We start from the raw sequence: 16,512 nt of genomic DNA, 5'->3' as shown, positions 1-16,512 counted from the left end.
TAGTTGTTAGAAGTTATAAAGTTGATACGATGAGTTTAAAAGAAATGTACAAAAATTTGTGGATTGAACTCCTTCCCTAACAAAACACTAACCATTCATATTTATCTTATAAAAAAACTTTTTTTTCTTCTTTTCCGCTCCCTCAAATTCATATTATTTTTCCTTCCCCATTTTATCTTCTCTTCCCACCATTCCAACGACATATTGCAAGTCAATCCACGACCTAGACCGAGTCAAGATAAATTGCAAAAGTCAGTATATCTCGTAATTCACGTTGGACTTTGTCTTTGCCTATGTTGTATTTTTCCAGTTTTGTTTTCTCCATAAAACTAAAATTTATTTCCTGTATAATTGTACATAATCCACTATGTATATTAATTTTTAATAATTATTATAAAATCTAAGAAAATTATTGTAACGTTATAATTTTAAAATTTACTCTTAAATTAAATTCATAAAGTAATGCAATATCTAAAACTTAAATATTTTTATTTAAGTACGTCAACCATGCAGAATTCAATTTTCCCGCAAAATCTAATTAGTAATTAAATGTTCCACTTTTGTTTTTTTTTTTGAATATATTCAGTTTTTTCGTTAGTCACAAGAGTGAAAGAGACGGGGACGAAGAAGCCACAGGGAAAGGCCAGCTCCTTCGATACAATCAATCTATAGCTATGGCGCTTTGTGTTTCGGAGACTTTTGTGCTCCTTATATACAATCTATAGCTATTGCGCTTTCTGTTTCGGAGGCGCTTGTGTTTCTCTCTCGCTGTGATTCTACGTTTTTCGCCAACATGATTTCTGCAACTGAGCTCAAATCCGTTGATTTTTACAGGTTGGAATCTCTACCCGTTTTTCCTCTCTGTTTCAATTGGCTAGCGAATGTGCAGAAGCAGAATACAAGGAATCTGTTACAGAGTTGGAATTTGTTTGTGCTCACTGTTAAGCTCTTTGTATAATGGTTCATGCAAACCGAAGTCCACACTGTAACAAAACACTGATACTGATATTTTTCTGTGTCTGTGTGGAAGAAGAAGGATAAGTATCGAACAGAACACAAGATATTAGGAACTAAATAACTCGAAGAATCTCTAATTGCAAGATGTTCTTAATAGAAAGAACCTCGATACTTTTATCGCTTGCGATGTAAATTTAACGAGTAATTTGGGGATGCAGGTTTCCTTTGCTTTTTTTTTTTTTTTTTTTTTTTTTTTTTTTTAAATTAGGAATTATCTTGTTATGTGCTTGTTGTTGACTTGTGTTGTCAGCAGAAAAATCCTGAGAGGTTTGACTGAGGCACGATTATCCATAGTGGCAGTTCCCTTCATGATGTTATTGTTTGGAATGGTGAGTGGCTGAGACTTCCATCATGTTAATGAGTTGTGAATTGTTGAACAAAAAATTGTAATTTAGATTGATGTTAGGTCCTATACTGCTTTACGAGAACTCTAATTTTGAACATCTTGTATTTAGTATTGTCAAATTTCTAAGTTTGAATTGGTTGTTCAAATTTCGTTTGATATTTGTCTTGCATCCTTGTTTCAGGAACCAAGTTATTTGACTGTTAGCGCCTCAACATCTGTGATTGTTGACAAGAGCTCTGATCATCACTATTTACGTAATTTCAATAACAGGTAGAACGATTATCTAGGCATTTGCTGTCTGTGGTTGAATAGGGATGTTTTTCTTAGTTGGTGAATGGTCTCATGTCTTAACTATTGTTTAATATATATCATGTATTTATTGGTGGGTTTGTGCTTTTGTTGAGTCTTGGTATTATGAACTTGCCATATTACAAGGAATGAGAGCTTCAATATTCTTCTATTACAAGGCATGTGTCTATTGATTAAATCATGAATCAAAACGGTTTGTAGTTTCACCATAATCTTGAAATTCACTTGGGTAGTGCTCAGATAGAGCATTTAAAAATTCTGAGGAATTTAAAATGTATGGAAATTTGATTTTTTTTACTGAATTATTTTAGTTTCAAATTTTTTAACAAGCAAGTTAAATTTCATATATTTCAAATTCTTTGTTTTAAAGTAATTTAATTTTTGATGTATGTAAAATTTCATTTTAAATATTTATTTAGAAAAATGCATAGTAGATATAAATAAGGAAATAGAAGCAAAGATGTAAAGGACAGAGAGGTGATTGGAGAAACAACAATACAACAACCAAAACTGTCAAAAAAGTATGAATTCTTCCAAACTTGCAAGAATCTATTACAAATAATCACAATAATAATGAAATAACAGAATACCAATATTTTAATAACATACACGGTTCTAAGCAATGTCTCTCTCTATACAAATATAGGAACGATAAAAATATGTGTGTTTATAGATATTCACAAATAGAATTCACAACGAATAGTTAATATCTATGTATGGATATTTATTATTTACGGTAACGGATATTTTAATATCTGTTTGTACGCGGTACGCTCAATCAAGTGAACACTTATTTGCAAACTTTATCTACCTCTTTTTCTATTGTTGTTGGCTTATTGATTCAACATATTTTTGAAGTTTCCCTGAAGTCTCATACGAGTTTGCATCAACTGATGTGGGTGATATGGTGGAAACAGTAAGTCTCATTTACTCTATTTTCTTCTTAGTTTTATGCTTCCTAGTGATATGATACTTCATCCCATCCTTTGATGTTTTAGGCCTTCTGCTTAATATTTTACCTCTTGTTTTCAGGAAAGGATCAATATAGAAAAAACCGTTCGCAAGTTTTCTAGTGATTCAAATTCAGGACTGACTAGCGCTGAGTTTCGTTCGGATACAATTACAAATGTTGTAAAGCATGATGGTGAAGTAGATGGAGAATCTGTTGAAGGTTCATTTTCACTCACAACACATAATTTTGATAATTATGTTTATCAGTAAGTGGCCACTTCTGAGAATACCGCATTTGATTTTTCCTTGTTTTAGCCAGGTTCCTTTCAAAATGCAATATTTACTCTCTGTTTCATAATCCTTTTGCAGGTTTCCAATTACAGTTGTAAATTTTTATACACCTTGGTGTTCCTGGTGTCAGCGTTTGGTAATAACTTTTATCATAATTATGTATGGTAATAATTTTTTTATCATAATTTTGTACCTTTTCATCAGGAAATAAGATTGGCACCTGTCACCTGATGTCTTTGTAGTTTCCTAAATAGATTGGGTTCTGTTTCAACAATGTCTCATTCCTTAAGAGGGGAATTTCCCTCTCAGTACAAGCCACTAAGTAGCAGTAGCAAAGGCTACTTCAAGTGCATCTTTCATCAGTTATACTTTAGTAGTGACTAATGCAAAATTATGATTTATAATATTTAACAACATCGTACGATAAGGGTGGTTCTTTCCTTTAATAATGAATGATGGTTGAATTATAAATTTTTAACATTTTTGGTGGATTAATAGATTGTAAACTTTACATGAAATTATCTTCTACTGGTTTCTTTCAGGAACCTGCATGGGATAAAACAACTAAAATTATGATAGAGAGGTGCTTTATTATTGATTGATTGTTTCTCATACTTCTTGAAATTACATTTTAGAGATAGATTTCCCCCTCTCCTTTGTAGATTTAGAGTTACTCTTTATCATAACTTGACTAATTCAATGTCCAATATGTATTTGATTAATTTTAATTAATTTTAATAGGTATGACCCAGAAATTGATGGGCGCATTATTTTGGCAAAGGTGGATTGCACTCTAGAGGCTGATTTATGCAGGAGGTAGGTAGTATTGCTAGTTTCCCCCTAAATATTATGCTTCTTACCTACAATTGACATGTTTTCCTTTTTTGCAATTTTAAAATCCATTACTTAATGAAATCTGTCCTTTTTCCATTTTTATGCTTTTGCTTTTGAATCATATATCTAAATAATGTTGCCAAGTCACACTTGTAAGCTAGCTAAGGTTGCAGCCAGTTTAATAAAGCAATAATGTTCTTAGATTTGATTAAAAAGCTATAAAGGTTATTTGATGAACTTAAGTGGAGAAAGGAAAAGGGTGATATATTTTTTCTTAATTTTGGTAGAAAAGAAGGAAAGAGCATTGACGGAAAGAAAAAATGGGTCTTTTGTAAACCATGTGCTTAATATATGATTTGATTATATTAAATAGAGAAATATGATATTTGATTACATCTATTAAGAAGTGCTCTTTAAGTCTTACTTAACCCCACAAAATCAATTTGTAAGGTAAGATTTGTACCTACTCCTTATCTTTAATCGATGTAAGACTTCTAACAATATTAGTAAGGAAATATCTTAGTGAACATTTCTCATTATTAATTATTGATTTTATTCCTTATTACTATATCTCTTCTTAATTATTAACAAGAATAATTTTCTCTTTTCTCTCATAATTAGTGAAAGCAGAAAATTTCTTTTTTTCCTCATTTTCACCGTATGAACAATTCTTCTTTTTGAATAAGAATGTAATTTCTCAAATCAAAGAATAACCATGTTCCAAAAGTTGTTCAATACCCAACATACTTTCATCTAGTCTTTTTTACACATACCATGCACCTACCTCTTTCCTTTATTGTAAATCCATTTTTTTCTTTGCCTCCTACTTCAACACACTCTCTGTTATATAGTTTAACTTTTGAGACAAATGCATAATCCATGTTAAGAAAAGCTTCTCAATCTCCATTATATGATTGATGCAGTTGCTATCCCAATACCATATATTTTTATGCTCAAGTTGTCTTTGACAAGCAAAGATCAAGTTCCCTTCACCATTTTCTACTTCATCTAATAACTTGTGGTGTTTATTTTCAAAGTGACAATCCTTTTGCTCATAGCCACACCTTTTCAATTATAACATTGTGGCTTGTCTATATTCCAACAATCTTTTTCTTTGTGATTGTTCTTCTTTCATATTTCCTCTTCTCTTCCACGTGGATTTCTTTCCCCTCTTCCAAATTTGCCACCTCTAGAAGACTCAACATTATTTGTTAATTCACCTATTTGAGATGATACAATAAGTTTGGATTGAAACATGCTTTGAAATGACTTTTCACTGCGATGTAACAATTTATGGTCAAAAAGATCTAAGTGACTCCATCAATACTTGACAGATCATGGTTGATAAGTCCTTAGTTTCTTCTATGGAAATCACTGTAGGATCAAATTATTAAGTCAAACTAATTAGAATTTTATTAACAATTCTTCATTGATTGTATCTCCATTAAACTTCATTTAATTCACCAATTTAGACAATCTATTGAAGTATTCATTCAAACTTTCCTTTTTCTTCATCCTTTGAATCTCTCTTTAGAGATTGAATTTTAATTGTTCTCACCTTTGAATATTCTTTGAACTCTTATTGAAGAACTTCCTGTGTTTCTTTTGTTGTTTTTTCCCTCATGGTACTAATGAGACTCCTCTCTAAACAATCCTAAGAACATCGATTTTTGTGTTTTTATTTTTTTCCATGTTGCATGTTACACAATTGTAATGGCCAGATCTTCATGCCCTGTTTGTATTAACTGAGACATTCAAAGAGGTGAACGAAGCCTTCACTTTTATAGCTTAAATATCATGAGATCTCACATAAACTATAGATATGACTTATAGTTGTATCTAAATATTATAAATAGTTTAGGAGAGTTAAGAAGAGACACTGTTTTGGTGATTAGAGAAAACAAATGCTAGTTGAAGAGTGGGATCCTATATACATTGGTACAAGATTGGAAAGAAGTAATACAATTCAAGTTCTTTAATTCTTTCTTATTCCAATATCAGTTATATTCTATCAATCGGTACCATATCAACGATCTTGGAACTATGGTGCGTTTCAAGGGATATGGTGAATACAAGAATGTAATCAAGAATGGATGGATTAGAACGGATGTTGCAAGAAGTTGTTCATGCAGAGAGAAAGTTGAGAATAAACAACATGAGCATTTTACAACGATTGAAAGATTTGATAAAAGGTCTCACAATTGTGGTGGAAAATATATCATGTGGCAAGAAAACAATGGATATCCATCCAAGAAGGAAGGAAGAATTGTCATAAGACAAGGGGAAGAAAGGTGGAAACCAAACTCTCATTCACAGTTATGGAAACTTTATATTCTTAATTTTGTAGGAGGATGTAAGTATTTTGTTGTTGTGAGAGGAGTCGTTGATTGGATAAGTAAGATATGGAGATAGTAAATATGAAAGTAGTAGTTGGAAGAAGTATATTTTGTATTTGCATTCTCAAATGTTAGTATACATGGGTATTTACATGCATATGATTTATTCTAGAAAAAGGTTAAATATGTTTTTGGTTCCTTAACTTTCAGTGACAATTGGAATGAGTCCCACTTCAAAACATTGGCCCAATTTTATCTCCCAACTTTAGAAGTTTTTGGATTTAGTCATTTTAACCAAATTTTGTTAAGTTTATTTCACGTTTCAAACGCGTTTATGATAGCATTTGAGTTATTTATACTGTTTGACACATTTTCGCTTCAATGTTAGCTAAGAAACGTTTTTGAAATGTCAAATATACTTAACAAAATTTAGCTAAAAAGACTAAGTCTACACATTTCTAAAGTTGAAGGACTGAATTGGGTCAAAGTTTCAAAGAGAATGCACGCATTTCTAAAGTTGGAGGACTAAATCGGACCAAAATTTCGCAGAGGGATTAATTTCAATTTTCACTGATAGTTAAAGGACCAAGAACATACTAATCCTTTTAGAAAATGCTAGCCACAACTTATGTAAAATGTTCTAGATTTTTAACTTAAGTAGAATTTTCTTGATTTTTTACCTCTTATCTTAAGCTTTTCTACATTGTTCTAGAATTTGACATTACATCTTAATACTCCCCATTGATGCAAATTTGATAACACCAAGCATAGTGCACATTAGTTCAAACCTTGGTCTTGGTAATGCCTTTGTAAAAATATTTGTAATTTGGTCTTTTGTTGGGCAGTACTTGAGTCAAATCTTCATATGTGTCTTTGCTTCCATCTTGAAATGATATTTAATTGCTATATGTTTTGTTCTATTGTGATGCACTGGATTTTCTTCATTGTAATAGTTGATTTATTGTTACAATTAATTGTAGTAGGGCCATTTTTTTTTCTCTCGTATCTTTGAGTGTCGTTCGAAGCCATATATAGCTTGACTCGCTGCTTCAACAACAACCACGTATTCTACTTTAGCTGTTGATTGTGCAACTATGGCTTGCTTCTTTGACGCCCGAGAGAATATTCCTAATCCAAGATAGAAAACATAGCCTGAGGTGCTATTCATGTCATCTTTGCGTATTGATTTATACCATATGTCATACTCTTTTGTTCCTTGTAGATATCTTAATATTCTTTTGCCTACGCGAAGATGTATTTGACTTGGGTTTTGCATGAATCTTCATAAAAGACTTGTACGAAACATTAGAGCTGTAAAAATGGGTTGGAACCCGCGAGCCAACTTGACTCACCACGGGTTTGGGCCATGTGATTGCTACATGCACTATCCAAGTAACACTTTCCTTCTCCGTTAGCAAATTCTTGATTAACATATAATAAATGTTTCTCCTCATTATGTTCTTCAGAAAAGTTTGCTTGATGTTTATTTTTATTATGGCAATACTTCTCCCAAGTTTATTGCAACAATGACCTATTGGCTTTCCACGATGGCAATAATCTTTTTCTACATGACCTGATTTATTGTAAATGTCACATGGAGGATAGCTATCTTTCTTGTTTCCAAAAAAATTTATAAAATCTCTACTTCTAGAATATTCTCCAACACTTTTCTTTTCTCCATCTTCTTTAATTTTAGAAGCTTTGATTGGAATGTATTTTCAATTGAATTTGTATCAACTTGATTGTTAAATCTTGCTTTGTGCACTTCGAGGAGACAACTAAGTTATTCATTGATAGAGAAGATGGATCCAAGGAAGTTTCTGTGGAAGCAACTATGGAATCATATTTTTGTGTGAGAGTGAAAAGAATGTTTTCTACCACTCTTTTTTCATTTATTTCTTTTCCATATACTTTCATTTTGTTAACTATTTCTTTTATTCTTCCATATTATTCTTAATGGTCTCAGATTCCTCCATTCTAATGGTCTCAAATTCTCTTCTTAGATAGTCTAGTTTGTTGGAACGTACCTATTCATTGCCTTCAAATTCTTCTTCCAAAATATCCTATGCCTTTTTGTAGTTTCTGCATCCATGATCCTTCTAGCGGTAGTTTCTCCCGTAGCTTGTTGAAGAACAAACAATGCTTGGGCGTTGTTTTGTTCATAATCTTCTAACTTTTTCTGCTCCTCCTCAAACAAGTGATAATATCATCCATTGAACAATGTCCCACATTTTTTTGTCAAATAAAATATGTCTTTATTTTGAGTTTTCAAAAGTCAAAATTTTCACAAGTAAACACTAGTAAGGGGATGGAAGAAAAATGAACATTGTTGGAAGTCGGGGGTTAAGAAACACATTTTGTAGTTGTGTGTCTCAAATTTTAGTTGGAAGTCGGGGGTTAAGAAACACATCCAGGATCGCCTTTCAGCCATCCAGATTCACATGGAATCCCAAGACCAACGTCAAAATGCCATTGAAGCCAAAAACGAGAAGCACCTGACCCTCAAAGGAGTAGCACCTGACCCCGGAAAGGTTAAAGCAATCACAAAATGGCTTGAGCCACACTCACAAACATAAGGGGATTTCTTAGCCTCACCGGGTTCTACAGGCATTTTGTTCGCCACTACGTCACACTCGTCGCTCCCCTCACCGATTTATTATAACAACAAAAGTTCACATGGCCACCAACAGCACAACTGGCTTTTACAAATCTAAAACAACAAATGGCTTAATTACCTAAGCTACATCTTCCCATCTTCACATTGCCTTTCATTGTGGAAACTAATTCCTCCGCAGTGGCCGTAGGAGCGGTCCTCAACCAGCAAGAACGACCCCTCACCTTTATCAGCAAAAATATGTGTCCTTGCCTCCAAGCATCTTCAACATAAGAGAGATGTATGCAATCACTAAAGTAGTCAAAAAATGGCGTCAGTATTTGCTTGGCAACCATTTCAAAATCTACATCGATCAAAAAAGCCTAAATACCCTTCTATCCCAAACCATCCAAACACTATAACAACAGAAATGGACTGTTAAGTTACAGGGGTATGATTTCGAGATTTTGTACAAACATGGAAAATCTAACTTGGTGGCTGATGCACTTTCACGCCGGGATGAATCAACCTCTCCACTGTTATTTGCTCTGACGTCTTATATTCCTAGTCTCTTCAAGGAATTACAACTTTTCTACTCCACCAGTGAAGGCCAACAACTCATTAGCTCATGCATCTAAGATAATTCGTGACCCAACTCTTCTCAATGCGTCATGGTCTCTTGTTCTTTCGCCATCAACTCTTCTTGCCCGCCTCTGGTGATTTCCGCCAACGCATACTCAACGAAATGCATGAGTCCTCTACACCAGGTCACTCGGGATTCAAACCCACACTCGCATGGGTGGCTGCCTCCTTCTACTGGCCTGGTTGGACGCGCGACACTCGTAACTTTGTCCAACAATGTTCCACATGTCAACGTAACAAGTACCTGCCACACAACCCGCAAGGATTAATCCAACCTTTACCAATACCAGCACAAGTATGGGAAGATTCCATGAATTTTATAACCCATTTACCTTCTTCCGCGGGGCATACTGTCATATGGGTTGTTTGTGATTGCTTAACAAAATATGCCCACTTTGTTGCCTTGCCCACCCACTTCACAGCTCAACTTTGGCATGCCGCTTCTCCATCGAGATCTGCCGCCTTCACGGGTTGCCAAAAACCATCGTCTCCGATCGCGATCCACTATTCGTCAACACATTTTGGCGCACCTTATTCAAAGCCCAAGGCACAGCACTGAAGTTTAGTTTGTCATACCACCCCCAAATAGACAGTCAAATAAAAGTATTAAATAGAGGGCTCGAGACTTACCTCCAGTGCTTCGCTAGTGACCACTCCCATCCCTGGTATCAGCACCTACACCTTGTGGAACTATGGTACAACACCTCATATCACTCGGCCATCGACATATCTCCTTTCCACGCGCTCTATGGTCGTCCTCCTCCAACCACCTTGGACATGCTTCACATACCACGCGATGGCACCACCATCTCATATCTCTTACGACAACACATCATGGTTCTCCATAGCCTCAAGCAGAATCTTCGTCGTACCCACCAATGCATGGTCGACCAAGCCAACCAGTACCATACTGACCGAAGTTTCAATGTCAGTTATTGGGTTTGGGTTCGCCTACAACCGTATCGACAATCAGTGCATCGCCGATCGTGCCCCAAGCTAGCATCGCGCTACTCTGGTCCTAATCAGATCCTCCGTCGCATACGCAACGTAGCCTATGAACTCCAACTCCCTCCCACCTCTAAGATCCACCCAATCTTCCATGTTTGTCTCTACGATCTTTCAAAGGAAAACTTTCCCCACTCTCCGCAACTCAGTTTTCAACTTCTGAAAACACTGAATGTCACCTACCCATAATACCACACATTAATTCAAACCTCACTTCCTAACCAAACTCATCAATTCCACCGACCCCACCAACTAACCACAACTTACCAGGTCTACACTCTTCTGAGGCTTCTAAAATCACTCACCCACCGCACTACCTCAACCCATCAATGTCATAAATCCCATGCATTAAATGCTTCCCATCCCATCACACCTAACTTCCTCGACCCCAACACCAATAACCCCTCATCTCACACAAACCCTCCAAGAGCCTATTCCTATCACGCTGCCCATGATCCGAACACACCAACCACAACCTTGGCTCAGTCATCCTCACGAACACCAAAAGCCCAAATGGATGGCAGATTTCATTTAAAAATGGGTCTTTCTTCATACACCTCCAAGCATTTCTTCTGCACCTCCAAAATTTCTTTAAATTCCCAAAATATCCTTTCACCATTTAAGGAAACTCACGAACATCACACCCTCAAAAATAATTTCGGATGTCGACTTTCGGAAGTCAAAATATATGACTTTCGGAAATCAAAATATATCACTGGAAGTCAACTTCCGGAAGTTAAATTTAAATTTATTTTTATATAAGTTATTAAAAATTTAATAAAAATAAAAAAGAATTAAAAAAATCATATTTAAAATAACATATATAAATAATATATAAATAATGAAATTTTAAATTTTAAAAAAACGAATATATATATATATATATATATATATATTATCTTCTTTTTTAATTTAAAGTTTTATTATTTTAAAATTAATTCAAATATTAAATAAAATTAAATGAAGCAGAATACATTTTTTATTTTTTTGTTTTTTTATTTAAAGTTTAATATTATTTTAATTTTAATTTTACTTATTTTTATATTTATATTTATTTTTCAGTTTATTAAATAAAAATAAAATTATATATATAGATATTAATATTTTAAAAAAAATATATATATTAAGAAATATGAAAACATAAAAAATAAATAAAATAATAAATAATAAACTACAAAAATAATTAAAAGTTAAAAAATATAAATTTTAAAAAGAATTAAAAATATTCAAAATAAAATTAATTTTTTGACTTCCGGAAGTCGACTTTCGGGAATATTTTTTGACTTCCGGAAGTTGACTTCTAGTGATAATTTTTGACTTCCGGTGATACATTTTGATTTCCGGAAGTCGACTTTCGGTGATACATTTTGACTTTTGGAAGTCGACTTCCGATGATATATTTTGACTTCCCGAATATATTTTGACTTCCGAAGTCGACATAATTTTGGGAGGTGTGGTGTCTGTGGGTTTCCTTAAATGGTCAAAGGGTTTTTTGTGAATTTAAAGAAATTTTGGAGATGTAGAAGAAATTTTGGAGGTGCAGGAAGAAAGACCCTTTAAAAATTAGATTGTTTTTTAACTATTATAGTATGCTCTTTTATGTTTTTTTTTTTATGTTTGTATTCTAAACACTTTAGGCCCATTAAATTTTCTTTATTTTAGGGTTATTAATGAAAGAATGAAAGGAGAGAATGTTTATTTTCAATATTTTAGTGTGTTCTCCTTTTTCCCTGGATAGTCTTAGAGTAACTGGAGCAAGACCTAACATTGGAGCCGTATTTCTGCTTGAAAGAGGTTACCGAAGAGGAAAAAATGCAAGCCCTTTTGGTCCTAACAAATACTAAAGTAACTTGATGAATAAATGTTTCATAAAATTCCCATGCAGCGAGGGAATGTGAACTTTAGCAATAATTTTCATTCTACACAAGATCGAAGACACTATTTCCACCTTTTCCATACCAACTTTTACCCTTTCATTAGCGTCTCTTCAAATAATTGTCTTCCAAGAGATACACTAATTCAAAGTTGAAACAGTTGATAATAAAATACGTGTTTATATCAAAAACTGGAAATACCAGAATATGGATTTCACAAGCAGAGGGAATGTGAACTTCAGCAAAAATTTTCTTCTTTACAAAATCGAAGACACATTATTTTCACCTCTTCCAAACCAAGTTTTACCCTTTCATTAGCGTCTCTTCAAATAATTGTCTTTCAAGAGATGCCCTAATTCAAAGTTGAAACAGTTGATAATAAAAAAAATGTTTATATCAGAAATTGGACATACTAGAATATGCATTTCACAACAGATTTCATAGGCTAGGCTTTGTTAGCAAAAGATTGCAGAAGATAAACACACTTTGTGCTTTATTTGCTATGTTGAGCATGGAACTTTCTTTTCTTCAGTATAATTTATGGTTTTCTGCCTTGGCTTGCTGTCGTTTCTTGAACACTTGTTATTCTCCCCTGATACTTATGTTGCCATTCATTTGTATCTCATATTTACTGTCCAGGCATCACATACAAGGGTATCCATCTATTCGAGTCTTTCGTGAAGGAAGTGATGTAAGGTAATAAATCCATTAGGGAAAATCAATTGGTCAACCAGTGTTTGATGAACAATTTCTTCCTCTATTTACTCCATATGTTACATGTTATTTATGATTATGAACTTCATGTTATTAACATTAATATCATTGTTACACGAACCTCTAGGTCATGCATTTTTTGTGTTCTTCACTTTTTCTATTTTTGCAATAATAAACACTTGCTCTTGTGGCATCTGAATATACTTTTCGAGGTATTATATATATATATATATATATATATATATATATATATATATATTTGGTTCTGTTAAATTTTCTTACACTACTAAAAATTTTCATATTATATGAAAATTTTCTTGTAAGTTTGTTAAGAAAATTTGCAAGAAAAAACTTTCTCCTGCTTATTTTTTCTAAGAATTTTAATTATTAGGTAATTTCTTCGTACATAATTATTTTCTACAAAATTATAAAATTTGTAAGTATTTTCTACAAAATTTGTTGCGAAAAGTATTTTATGCAAAATATTTTGCAAAAAAATTGGCAACAATTTCCTACAATTTTTTTTTTCATAACAAAATTTATAAATATTTCCTAAAAAATAATTCAAAACAAAATTAGTAGGAAATATGAATTTTTTTAGTAGTGTCAAGACACCACTTTTAAAATTTGGCAAATTGTATCACCCTACCTATTTTCATTGACTTAAAATCCTCATTATTATTTTTCTATCCAAATCGAGGGTTTATGATGGGATTAGGAATACGAAATTATTTTAGAAGTTTGGAAGTCAGAAATTTAGTAGAAACTTGATCAAATTTCAAGGGTTTCTTTATAATGTTTGTTTCTCCATTGTATTTAGAGGTCTTTCAATTCATTTTGTCATATCTTTATGATATTTTCACACATCCTAGCTACTGTGTATCGTACTGGTCCATGATTAAAGTTCTAAAATTTTGGATTTTTTCATTAAATCTAATTTGCTGATTCTTTTCCAATTTCAGAAAAGTACATGGGCATCATGAACACGAGACCTATTATGGAGATCGTGATACAGAAAGCCTTACCCAGGTTCATGTTATATTTATTTAAAAATAAACATACTTTGAATCAGTTGACTTAATGGTTTTTATAATGTTATTGAACATAACTTTCTTCCTGCAGTTTGTGGAGAATTTAGTTGCATCCCTCCCAAGGGTTTCATGGACAAACGCTGCATGAAAGATTTCTAATATGTATAGGCGAACTACGTTGATTAAATAAAGCTTGCATGAAGCACACGTTGAAATAATCGTCTGAATAATGTAGGTTTAATTTGTCGAAGTATTTGAAGGAACACTAAAACTCAAACCAAAAAGTCCTTCTTTGCCCATATAAGTAGATTTTTTTTCCCCTTTCTACTGTATTTATGGCATGATGAATTTAGTGCAAGAAATAAGTTTGCATACATTCTTTTTCTTCTACTTTATTAACCTTTCACGTGTAATTTGCTAAATTACTTTTTTACAATTACTTAGAGGATTTATCCTTTTTTTATTTTATTATCTCTTACAGGCTATAACCATCAAAATTTTAATCAATTAGTTAAATTAGAGTTTAAAGTGAGTACAATCATGACTATTTTTGCTATAAATAGAAGTATTACAAGTAGATAAAACATAAATGAGAGAAAGTTAGAAGAGAAGTACTCTATTGAAAGTATGAGAATGAGAGTTTGCATAATGATGTCACCCCCTCTCAAGGTGAGCATGAAGATTATGAAAGGATAACTAAGAATTAGCACTTATGGAAAGAAGTAGGATAAAAAGAATCTTGAGAAACTTGAAAAGCTTAAGAACCCTGTGAAAGGCGAGAAGCTCGAGAAAATCGAAAGCTTGAGAAAATCGAGAATCTTAAGATTTTTTTTTTCATTACTCATAATTGTTATCAACAAGAAAGAAATGAAGTTCATCGTTTTCTCCAAGATGAAGAAATAAAGGATGAGGAGAAGCAAAACTCGCTATGAATGCAAGTGTTTTTCATTTGACATTCGATATATATATATATATATATATATATATATATATCACTAGTGCAGTTTGTGCATTTTACAACATTTTATATGTCTCGGTTCTAGTCCAAACGAGGCTTATAAAGACGCAATGGCATTTTTGTAATATTTGAGGAAGTTTATGCCTCGATTCTATAGACAATCGAGGCATATATGTCCCAAAATTTTATGTTTTCCTACTATTTTCAATTTTTAAAATTAAACACATAGTTTTATGCCTTGGGTGGACACTTAACCGAGGCAGATAGTCTTTTAGGCCTCTGTCGAATTTTAACTAAAGCATATGTGGTTACATTTATGCAGCGGGTTCTACTTAACCGAGGCACACACTTGTTTATGTCTCGGTTTAAAATCAACCGAGGCAATAAGCCTTGTTAGGGTTAAAAACAGAATGGCGCACCGTTGGAGCGTCTTTGCGTGGTGCAGCAGCAACATCTCCATTGTTGCGTTTCATCTCCAATAGTTGTAGAACGCGCAGGTTCCCTTCTTCCATTGTTGTAGACCATGTATCCCTTCTTCGTTGTTGCAGAACGTGTAGAGCTCAGGCAGTACCTCCATTGTCGTCGTTCATGCATGAGTTAGGGTTTGTGTTTAATGGTGAAGTTACGGTGGCCAAAGGTGGTTTGCTATTGCATCGTTCTTGTTCATGCGTGGTGGCTAGTTGCATATGTGCAAAGAGAAGGTATGGTGCGTGAACTTAGACTTGCTTCGTTTTACAGATGTTGCGCGTGTGGAAGAAACGTGACGGTGGTGGTTCGTCTTAGGTGCAGACCTACAATGGTGATTGGTGTGAGTTTCTCCATATGCGTGGGTGCGGTGGTTGGTGAAAAATTTTTCGGTGATGCGGCTATTGCCGTCAATGGTGGCTTATTCACATATTATGCTCACAGTGGCTGGATGTTGGTCACCATTCAATTTTTTTTTTTAATTTTTAAGGCATATTATCCTAGGTTGACTTCGAAATTGAGGCAATAAGGGTTAAATATGCCTCGGTTCATAACCGCACCATAAAGGCACTATTTTTTACCTTGGCTAGATATGTCTCGGTTCTTAAACTGAGGCCAATTGACCAAAATAACCGTGGTAGAAGCACTTGCCTACACTAGTGTGTATGTACATATATATATATATATATATATATATATATATATATATATATATATATATATATATATATATATATATATATATTCAGTTTTTTATTTTTATTTTGTTATTTTATTTTCTAATTTGTTATTTTATTTTCTTTTATATTTTTACTGTTAAATTTTTTAAAATTTATTTATATTTAAATTTTGTAATTTATTTAATATATATTTTAAAAATTAAATATTTATATATATATATATATATATATATGTTTTGTTTACTTTATTTTTTATATCATATATTAAAACATAATACTTTGAAATAAATTAAATTATAAAAAATTAATCTTTTAACAAAAGAAATAGGTCATCATTTGAACCGTGCACATCATATGGGCCAGCATAACCAATAACGGCCCAATACTTCAAGCAACATCAACATTTTTCTTATGGGCCGACTTGACTTGAACTTGATGAGAATGTGCAGGTAGCATCTTCTAGTTT

The 16,512-nt window shown here is 33.0% G+C and overlaps 1 protein-coding gene across 1 annotated transcript; it reads left to right on the top strand.

The window, feature by feature from the left end:
- The first annotated feature begins 614 nt into the window (after positions 1-614).
- Positions 615-14,342, top strand: LOC114168652 (protein disulfide isomerase-like 5-4). Its single transcript, XM_028053546.1, has 11 exons — positions 615-834; positions 1,268-1,346; positions 1,545-1,633; positions 2,531-2,588; positions 2,705-2,889; positions 2,993-3,050; positions 3,457-3,497; positions 3,656-3,730; positions 12,838-12,894; positions 13,875-13,941; positions 14,035-14,342. Exons 1-11 carry the CDS (start codon positions 794-796, stop codon positions 14,089-14,091), a joined length of 807 nt encoding a protein of 268 aa, XP_027909347.1. The 5' UTR covers positions 615-793; the 3' UTR covers positions 14,092-14,342.
- The last annotated feature ends 2,170 nt before the right edge of the window (positions 14,343-16,512 follow it).

The sequence above is a fragment of the Vigna unguiculata genome, chromosome 11 (genome assembly GCF_004118075.2).
Source record: "Vigna unguiculata cultivar IT97K-499-35 chromosome 11, ASM411807v1, whole genome shotgun sequence".
Taxonomy (NCBI): domain Eukaryota; kingdom Viridiplantae; phylum Streptophyta; class Magnoliopsida; order Fabales; family Fabaceae; genus Vigna; species Vigna unguiculata.
Note: the sequence above shows the minus strand (reverse complement) of the source record. Positions and strands in the feature narration are given on the sequence as shown.